General features: G+C 40.8%; 1 protein-coding gene across 4 annotated transcripts in view; it reads right to left on the bottom strand.

The window, feature by feature from the left end:
* Nucleotides 1–336: 336 nt before the first annotated feature.
* Nucleotides 337–10,939, bottom strand: part of EXOG (exo/endonuclease G) — a 30,329-nt gene continuing 19,726 nt past the window's right edge. For 2 of the 4 annotated variants that reach the window (XR_005984579.1, XR_005984578.1), the window contains exons 2-4: nucleotides 5,211–6,020; nucleotides 4,931–5,104; nucleotides 2,103–2,239 (exon numbers count right to left, since the gene is read on the bottom strand). Coding sequence is in view for 2 of the 4 variants with exons in the window: in XM_041733978.1 (XP_041589912.1) it covers nucleotides 1,778–2,239 (462 nt within the window). In the remaining 2 variants the exon portion in view is untranslated. Of the gene's footprint in view, nucleotides 2,240–4,930; nucleotides 5,105–5,210; nucleotides 6,021–10,939 lie in introns of all 4 variants that reach the window. The other 2 variants (XM_041733978.1, XM_041733977.1) reach the window with 1 other exon arrangement.

Raw genomic sequence — 10,939 nt, 5'->3', positions numbered from 1 at the left:
GGCAAGGCCAAGGCTGAAAGAAATTCAGGCCAGAACTGGGCACAGAGCCAGACGTGGGGGAAGGAGTTGGGGGCTCACCTCTGGAGATGCAGGACTTCTCCCACAGAGCTGCCCCCTCAGGCTCTGGGACAACACTACACCAGAAGGTCCCATCATCACCCCTCCCACAAGGAGAGCACAACATATTTTTTGGTCACAGTGACATTTTGGCTCTTTATCCCTGAGAAGGACTGGCATAAGCTAATGGCGATCGGTGTGATAAAACAGACTGGTATTAATCAGGCTGTGTTCTCACCCCCCAACTTTTCTTTTTTATCCAAATAAAGGAGAACAAGGTCAATCATTATCATCTTACCTTTATATTAAAGCCTTGGCATTTGTTACAAACACACAAAACACCATAAAAACTGTTTTGTAATACCACTTGAAAAGACAGCAGAGCTAGGGTACATTTAGACAAGCTCCTGGGCCCTATTTTAAGGTAAGGTATTTCACTGCCTATACTTATGGTAGGCCGGGGAAAGGATTCCATGTAAACCTAAATGCAGAGACATGGCTTAGAAAAAAAGTTGCTGTTTCCCCTAAAAATAGTGAGAATTGTCTTTGAGTATTTGGCTCAAAGCACTGCCTGCCCCGTACTACCCAGGGAAGCAACTCGTGAGCTCCTGGATCTGTGGGCACAGACTTTTAGGTCCCTTAATCTTTGGAACAAATTGCTCACCTTAAAAAGCAAAGAATATATCAACTTGGCACCATCTGGTCACTAAAAGAACTGCATTCCTGGAGGCAAGTAGGGGCTCTGATAAACCCCACAAAGCAATGCCCTCTAACTTTCAAACACCTGTGATTGTTTCTTCCCAAAGAGCTGAGGGCTCAAGTCAGAGGACATTCAGGACCCTTTAGCTCGATGACAGACAAGAAACCAGACCCCTCTTAGCAAACGGGTCCAGGATCACCGATTCCCATGTGAATACAGTTCTGAGTCAAAAGCCTCTGTGTCAGGATTATTTCAATCTATTTCATGTTGTCTTTCTTCTCAGCCCCACATGCCTCCTACTTCTGGGGTTACTTCTTTGGAAAGGTGAACCCTGGACAAAATACGTAAGCTCCCCAAGGCTTAATTTCTTTACACGTAAAATGAGGGCAGTGGTATTTATGTCAGAGAATCGCTGTAAAGCAATGAGCTTGGTATACTGAACACGCTACGTGTGCAGAAAGTGTAGCTGAAGGCTTCTATAGGACAGAAATGGAGGACCAGCAGCTCTATGAGAGAAGGAGCAAGAAACAAATATGTAACACTATCATAAATGTTGACAGGACAGTACACAGAGGGTATCCAAATGCCACCTCAAAGACCAACTCAGGTCCTAGAGAAAGAAAACATTCGACACTGGCCTCCATGAAAGATGAGCAGATACATCAAAGACCCTGCATGATTCGGAGGCATGAAAATAAAATGCTTTCCTGCGCTAACATCCAGACAGACACAAAGACCAGGTAGGTCATCTTGTGTCCAGAGTCCTGTGTGAACCCGACACAAGATCAGCACCCAATCCGCAGGTCCTACGGTTCCCTTAATAATCCATTCTTGCATCAAATAAAAACTGACAAAACTTTTAGATCTTTCATCTTTTTGGGGTGAAATTTAGTCTTAAATTTAGGATTTCATCATTTCTTTTAAGCAAGCAAAGCTACTAAAATGCACTAGCCTGAAGAGGACACACTTGCTTCATTACAGATGCTGTCACATATCTTCTGAGGAAAAAAAAAAAAAAAACTAAGATGAGTTTCTCTCCAGGATTCCTGCCTGCTCCTTAGCTTGGAGTTCTTCTAGCTTCTTCTTATAGCGGCTCATGAAGGAATCATCCGGTTCAATCCCTGCATTCTTCAAATGTTCCATGATCTTTTCCAGCCTGAGTACTGATCGGGCTCCCTCAATCTTCCTTGTGCTCAGGTACAGAGTGAACTCCTGGAAATCCAGGAGCTTACAGGTGTCCACAGAGCAGATATTCCTGATACCACTAGTTCTATCCAAATGAGGAAAAAACACCAGTCCTGACAACTTTTCCAGATCCTGAAGGCTCACTTGGAATTCATTTAACTGGGGTTGGAAGCCAATGGCTTCATTGGGCACCACGAAGGCCCCTAGTGCCAGCGGTTCAGCAGACGTTGGGCTTCTGCGAGCCAGGATCACTTTATAAAGGTGTGAGGGGACTGCCACATTGTCCTCACCAATCACCTAAAAACAAAGCAACCATGTTAACAATGCTAACTCATGCTAGCAGTGTCCAAATTTTTCCTGAAAATATTTTCAAAACATTTCTGAAAAGGCATTTATAAGCTACCCCACCAATGAATTTAAATTCAAATGCCAAAGGTAATGATAAACCAAAATACAGATTCACAGAAAAGATGAGCATCCAACAGGTAGCTTCTGATCATATTTTTAAAAATAATGCCACATCCTCTGCTGTTTGTAGGACAAAGGGCAAAGGAATGTCCTGGGTTTTTAATAGGCAAGAAATGCTGTCATTTTCTCTTCATCACATAGTCAGAACTTCTGGTGCTCTAAACATTCAAAGGTCAAAACTGCCAGCTTGGTAACTCCCAGCTCTAGAAATAAAAATATGGCCTTAGTTTATCAAATTCACTAGGGAGCTAAACAAATAGCTCTCAGAAAAGCAGCCAGACATACTACATTGGTATTACTAGCTCTGGTTTCGCCTAGACTGTAGCTCATTTTTTAAATTAAATTAAGCAAATGTAAATGCTGCTTGCTCAGACTTTTGCACACTCTTGGGCCTATTATCAAACACAAGGTTTCTGAATGTGTCCTCAAACCAAACATTTTGCAAAGGTATCCATACAACAAAAAAGCCAGGGTCAGTCCTGCAAACAACTTGGTTGCCTGTGTAGGTCAGCTCTAATGATAAAATAACATTATCAAGGAACCTGTTCAAATTTTCTTCCAATTGGCTTAAAAGCCATATCTGTTTTCTGAAAAACGAAAACTGAACATCCATTTCCTTAATGGTCTCCAATAAAATGATACTATTCAACTACAATATGTATGCGTACTACTACCCCTCCCGGACCCTTCCTTGGTCCAAGTAGGCATTTGCTCCTGATCAAACCTGCCTGCCACAGGAGGCCCTGCTGGGAGTCCAGATAAGGCAGATGGATGAGAGCTACAAGGATTCTTTCTGCTTTTCTCAAGTTCCTACCTACATGGCACATAGCCTAAGAATGCCATGGCTATCTGCTGTCTGGCATGCATGGAGGTTCCATTGCCAAGACAAACTGCAGACAGGGAAGCCCCATCTACAGGGTTGATTTCTGTAACTAGTCTCTAAAGTCAGTGAAAGTGGCTGTAAGTGTTCACTTTAAAGTTCACAAAAACACACTATCTACAAGCACAAAACCCAATACCCCTACAACAAGTCATTTATGCAGCTGGGAAAATGAATGCACTCTTCAAGGCAAAAAACACTGAAGGTGAACTCTATGGAGGTTCACAATAGCCCACAGATCACCAACAGATGTTAATTCAACAATGCAACTCATAGGGGCAATGGCTGGCACTGCTGGAAACACACAAAGGAGCACACTTTACAGTGAATGCCCTGGTGTCTGTTCTCAAGAAGCTTCTTACCGAGAAGAGTCAATCCCCACTGCTTTCATGGGAGGCAGAATATAGAGTATAGACAGCACTAAGGAAGTGAGGGACCGGAACTGAGGGCACAGCTGCAGCTGAGCCATAGTTCACCAAGAGGCAGAAGTGTAACTGGGGATCAAGGGTTAGCTGGGGAGCCAACAGTAAAGCAAATCCCTGATGCCACCTGGTGGACACCTCCACCACTGCAGCACAGTCTCGGACTCCCAGTATGAGGAGCCTTCTAGACCATTCACTTGATTGTTTTCTCTCCTCCTGAACTCTGTCTACAAATAACAAATTTCAAGAATAATTAATTTGTCATGCCCACCTGCTGGGCTTCTAGTCAGAGTCATTAAACTCCAGCCAAAAGTAAAGGAATTTGACATTTTAAAAAATGACTTCTAACAAAAAATCTTAGGTCTTCAAAAACTCACACAAGAGCTAGAGGACATCCATTACTGCTTTTAAGAACCCTCAAGGGACACAACAATGCCTACTAAGAACCACAGGGTATGATTATCTCACCCACAACCTTCGCATAATATTCCAACGAGGAGCAAAATACTATCCCTAAAAATAAATAGAAAAATGAAAACTTAGCCACTATCTTCTCTGATTCAGTCTCCCTTGTTTTTAGGAAGCAAACATCTGTAACCTGTTTAAAATAGGAACCAGCGGGGATTCCTGGGTGGCTCAGCAGTTTAGTGCCTGCCTTCGGCCCAGGGCGTGACCCTGGAGTCCCAGGATCGAGTCCCACATCGGGCTTCCTGCCTGGAGCCTGCTTCACCCTCTGCCGGTGTCTCTGCCCTTCTCTCCCTCTCTCTCTCTCTCTCTCTCTCTCCTTCTGTGTCTCTCATGAATAAATAAATAAAATCTTTTAATAAATAAATAAATAGGAACCAGCAACATTTGGAAATTAAGAAAATCTGCTGTTTTTTCCTTGAATTTAAGATTTAAAAAAAAAACTAACTTTAAAGCTATCTTTTTTGTAAACAACTCAACCTACATAATAAAATTCTCCTAGTCTGGGAAAACTAGAAGTCTTTCATAAAACATTTCTAAAAACTGATAGGGACTGGAACCCCAGAGACCTGATCAAGTCCTGGCCTTGACACTACAGAGGAAATCCTCACTGCTGTTAAATTACCAAAAAGCATGGAACTCTTGCCAAGACTGTAACAAAAACTGGAAATCAACTGGATATAACTGGAAAACACATATATAGAACACCTATAAAGCTGGCACTCATTCACAACCTCAAGTCAGTTTTCGTACCTGCTGGCCTGAAGTTTCCTTCCGTCCAAGAGACAGAAATGACAATTTGCTCTTTTCCGCCCCAGCTCCACACACACAAAACTGGGCCTTCATGCTGACTCATGCCAGAAAAGCCTGGCAACAAACAATACTCAGGATAGGTCTGCCATTTGTCAGGTCATATACATAATGCAACTGTGCCATAAATAAAATTAAGCAATAAATAAATTAATTAATTAATTAAAATAAAGTAAAATAAAATAAAATAAGTAAAGCAGCAGCACAAGGAAAATATATGTACCTGCTAGAATCACATAGATATATTTGGTTTACATTCCCCTGGGAAGATAAAAAAGAAAATCCAAAAATAAAACTGCTGGACACATTGAGGCCAAACTCTTAAAAAGTCAATCCAATCAAGTGACAGAAAGAAACCATGACAGTGTAATAAATAGGGACTCCATACCTGAGAGGACAGAGGAATAAGGAAAGAAGGGAGTCAGGATGTGTGGCAAAGTCAACAGGCAGGTGGCCAACCCTCATGCTGCGTGCCAAGCCTCTAGAGGAACTTGTGCGACAGCGGAGACCTGGGGAGACTGTGCTGCTCACACTGGGCACCTGCTCTGGATAAGGAGGCTGGGGACTGCCAAGTCACAGTACCACAAGCACCACCTTCCCAGACTGTCAATCCTACTTGGGTGGGAGTAAGGAGATACTTAACCAGTAAAAATCATTTATTTTTCAATTAAAACAGTTACAGAAATGAACAAAAGCTCTGCCTAAAGAGACAACAGGAGATTTCGGAAAAAAAAAATTACTTCTGGATCACTTCAGGTGATGCCTCAAGATTCCTGGAGGCATGTTTTTAATTTCCTCCCCCTCTAGGAACTGGTTTGGAATTAGTTTGGAAAGTAATGCTATAGATGAAAATACAGACTGTTAAGTACTTCTAACATTACCACCACCACCACCAAGTTGAAAAATTTGAAGTTCACTTTCTTGTCAGGTCAATTAAAATGTTCGGGCCAGAATCTTCAGGTATGTTTCACTTGTCTGGAATCAATCTCTTCTTGCAACAGGCACATCAGAGAAAGCACATGGATGACCTCAGCTATAATAAAGGGGGTGATTCTGATTAGAGCTGTCAGATGACTCACTTCTGATAAAATCACTGCTACTAATCTTCCCCTGGGCTCACATTCACTCAAGTCCTATGACACTGTGATCCTTTCCTGTATATTCTAACAGACATTTCTGCCTGGCTATAAGGGATCCTCCTTTTGGCCCATTTTCTGTTCTTATTTTTTTGCATGCTAGCAAAAATCACTTGCAACTGCTCTCCATCCTGACCATCTTTTACCTCCTAGCTTTAAGCTGCTACATGGGAAAAGTACAGCAACTCCTTTACTGTACACTTTTGAAAGCTTCGAAGAACAATGCTATAGAATAACTGGCAGCTCTCATACAAGTAGACAGATCCATATTTGGATCTCCCCTTTGACAACGACTAGCTATGTGACTTGGACTTGACTCCTTTAAGCCTCAATTTCTTTGCATATAAAAGAAGATGACCAATACTGCTTTGTAAGAACTGCTTGTGAGGACTGAATGAGACAACATGTCTAAGACTGCTTATATACCGGATGGTAGATTAACACCAGTTCATTTGCTTTACTCCCTCCGCAGTATACACATACATGTGTCATTGTCTAGAAAGAAAACTAAAAAAAAAAAAAAAAAAAAAAAAAAAAGAAAACTAAATAAACACTCTTGTTATTAGCTATATTCTCCTAAAATCAGATTCAGAATATAGTTGTAAACAAGCAATAAATATTAAATGGCTGGATCTGAGAAAAGAAAATACTTCCCAGGCATTCTAACAGACATACATAATTGCAAGACATTCCCCTGAAAACAGGAATTCACAATTCAAATATTTATTCATTGAGAGGAACAGACTGCTCTCTAGGGCTGGGCAATGCTATGTCCCCTATTTCAGCATCACTAAAGGATGTGGTCTGATTCACAACTGTTTTATTATGAATTGCTAGAGAGCAGCCTGAATGTTTTTGAGCTGGGCATTTAGGTTTTGGTCACTGGGCCCCAACTTTTCCTTTTATTTCTGTCTCCTTCCCTGTATGAAGCTCTAACCCAACTGTCTGAGGAACTTACTGTTTTTCAGCACATATCCTACTTTCTCCTATCTCTTCCCCGCGGCTAGCTTTGCCTCCCATGTCTGTTTTCCTTAACCAAATTGTCCTAAGTTTACGTGTATGTATATATGTGTATGCATATGTAAAAAACTTTTGGCTGAACTGAATTTTTAAAATGGCAAGCTGAAACAATTTTTCCAATTTAATTTACCAAAGGATCATATTTTGCTTTCATGCTAATAGGTACCCACAGATTTTTAACTTTAAAATTCCACTTGAAATCATTTAATCTAAAAAAATAATGCCACATCTAACAAAAGCTCCATTACTACAGAGGAGCTGTTAGTGAAAAAATGTAAAAAAAATAAATCACTTTGATACGATTCTAAAAGAAAAAAGAAAAACAATATTCTTCTCCAGGGAGATACATTCCTATCAACATTCACCAATGCATATGCACACACAACACACACAAACACACACACACACACACACACACACACACACACACACACACACACAGGTAAGTGCTTTCTTTATGACCAGGGTCTATAAATCTCAAAAAAACACCAAGGAACAATGAAGATGGAAAAAAAGGCCTTCCCGACAGTGAACAACTAGAGGCAATAGATTTTGTATACTATGTTCTTTGGGGCTCTCTCTCTACCCACTATAAAAGGCTAAAAATAAATGTGGTGAACACACATGACAAGCCAACAGCAGCCCGAGCACTCAAGAATCAACTTGTCATCCAGATCCTGGTTTCTAAATACTAAACCCCATTAAAAGGAACCAGAGCTCCTTACAGAGATGGCTGATCCCAGAGTCTGGTCAAGATGAGCCTGGAATATCACATTATGCCAGAAAGTAGAAGTGCTAAGAACATGATGAGGATGTGTCAGAGCACACGGGAGACAGCCTGAAGGGGGTCCCACTGGCCAAACTGGAGACAATTTGAGCATGAAAATGTACACAGCAGACTGATTAAAATTCACTGAATAAAATAAGAATCCATCAGTTCATACTGATAATAAATAAGAAGGAAAAGCTCTTCCTACAGTAGAATGTCAATTACTAAAAATAAAAGAAATACTAATTAAAAAATCATTACTTGCCAACAATTATAGTAATAACTGATTCAGGCCAGAATATTCAGTGGCTGCTAAAACTAGCAGGTGACAGTTTGAAGAGGAAAAGAATACTTACACAGTCTCAAATGACTTCTAAAGATAGCTGATTAATTTCAAAGGGGAAATGATAACTTAGCAGTGAAGAAATCTAGAAGACACCACCTTTATCAAGTGATCCAAGTTAGTATCACCATAACAGGACAACCAGATAGTATATGCATGCTGTTGTGATGCACCAAGGGGCACACAAGCTCACCTCTGGGGTGTTCTACCAGAAACATGACTGAATTTAATCAGAGGAAACAAGAGACAAACCCAATTTAAAGAACATACTACCAAACAACTGGCCTATATCCATTAACAATGTCAACATCATTAAGGACAAAAATGCTGAGGAACTACCGTTTGAGATTAAAGAAGACTAAAGATTAAAGAGATTAAAGAGACATGACAGCTAAATGCATGCAATCCATGATCCTGGACTTCATTCCAAATCTGGGGGGAAAAACTGTACGAAGAATATTATTGGAGCAAGTGGCAAAATGCGAATATGGACCATTCTCCAGATAATATTCTTGTATGTCGAATTTCACAAATTTGATAATTATATGGTGGTTATGGGAGAGAATAGAGTATTTAGGGGGAAAGGGACAAGATATCTGCAATGAACTCTTGAATGATTGAGATATTAATCAGTATAAGGTGTATGCATAGAGAAGAGGGTGCAAACACTGCAGAATGCTAACAACTAATGAATCTAGGTGAAACATGTAGGAGAGTTCTTTATTCTTACAACTTTTCTACAAATTTGAAATTATTTCAAAGTGAAATGTTTAAAAATATCAACTTGCTTTGCCAAGGATGTGCGAAAAACTAATGAACAAATATTAAAGGAGGTTTCTAGTTCAAGATGGCAACCTGGGCCCAGGCTTATGCTCCTCTTCTTCCCTCAATCTAAAAAATATACATACACACCCAAAATGGCAGCAATCAGGCCTGACACAGAACCAATTCATGCAAGTACAGAGAATGACAGAGTAATGTGTTAGTGGACTAAGAAGTGCCATGAATTTCTGGAAGACAGAGATGCTGACATGTTAGATAAAACAAAGAGGAAGGAGTCAAAGCTTAGATATTCACAGCCCCTTACATTGTGCTCAAGTAAAGGGTGTCAAAATCAAGGTGTGAGACAGACGAATCCACCTACAGAATTCTTGCGTGACCAAAAGCAGCAGGCCCTTGTCCTGCCTCCAGGATGAAGCTAGAAAAATATTTCCTAAAAGGATGATTCTCAAACTTTACAGTGTACATAAAACTGTCCTGGAGAGCCTGTCACATAGCAAGAAAATTTACCATCCAACGACTCTTCCAGAAAGAATCTGAGGATGTACGCCAACAAAACAAAACAAGGAATCCAAGAAGGAGGAAGAGGGAGCCCAAGATAAAAGGGACCTAAGCTAACAGCTATCTGTAAAGAAACAGAGAGATGTGCAGCTGACTTAAAACTACAACAGCTTATACAGATTGTCCAATGATCAGTTCATCATTCCTTCAACATTTCACTCATCATTCCCTCCCTGAAATGCTTTCTTCACTTGGCTTCAGGGACACCACTCTTCCCTGATTTTTCTTCTGCCTCAAAAATTGTTTCCTCTTGACTTTTGAATGTCTGAGCCCGCCAGGGTTAAGAACTCAGATCTGTTCTCTCCTATCTATGTTCACTTACATGATTTCATCACAGCTTTAAATACCATCTGCTGGGATCCCTGGGTGGCGCAGCGGTTTGGCGCCTGCCTTTGGCCCAGGGTGCGATCCTGGAGACCCGGGATCGAATCCCACGTCGGGCTCCCGGTGCATGGAGCCTGCTTCTCCCTCTGCCTGTGTCTCTGCCTCTCTCTCTCTCTCTCTGTGACTATCATAAATAAATAAAAAAATTAAAAAAAAAAAAATACCATCTGCTGTGCTGACCACTCCCAAGCAGATCACTTCAACCTCTCCTAAGAACCAAACACATAGCTTGCTCTGGATATCAAACAATCTCCCATTCACACAGCCAAAACCACCCCTGATTTCCAGCCTCCAGACCTGCTTCTCTCTGATCTTCATGATCTCAGACTGAAAGCTAGTGTTACTACTCTTTACCTCTTTGTCTACAACTTAACCCATCAGGAAGTACCATCCGTTCTACTACAAGGGACATCCTAAATGAGACCATTTCTCACCATTTCTACCACCACCCCCCTAGTCAAGCCATTATTACTTCTCATTTAGACTATTCCATCAGCCTTTTAGGTGGTCCAGCTATTCTTCTATTCCTCACATACAGCAGCCAGAGTGGGCTTTAAAATTCTAAACAGGGATCCCTGGGTGGCGCAGCGGTTTGGCGCCTGCCTTTGGCCCAGGGCGTGATCCTGGAGACCCGGGATCAAATCCCACATCGGGCTCCCGGTGCATGGAGCCTGCTTCTCCCTCCGCCTGTGTCTCTGCCTCTCTCTCTCTTTCTGTGACTATCATAAATAAATAAAAAATTTAAAAAAAAAATTTTAAAATTCTAAACAAAAGTAATTAATTAATTAATTAATTAAAATAAATAAAATAAAATAAAATAAAATAAAATAAAATAAAATAAAATAAAATAAAATAAAATAAAATTCTAAACCAGATTATGCCACTATCCTGATCAAATAGCATCACGCTCTGTGAATACAACCTGGATTTCTTCCCACTGTCTCCCTCTCTACCTTGCC

Source organism: Vulpes lagopus, chromosome 19, assembly GCF_018345385.1.
Source record: "Vulpes lagopus strain Blue_001 chromosome 19, ASM1834538v1, whole genome shotgun sequence".
NCBI lineage: Eukaryota > Metazoa > Chordata > Mammalia > Carnivora > Canidae > Vulpes > Vulpes lagopus.
Note: the sequence above shows the minus strand (reverse complement) of the source record. Positions and strands in the feature narration are given on the sequence as shown.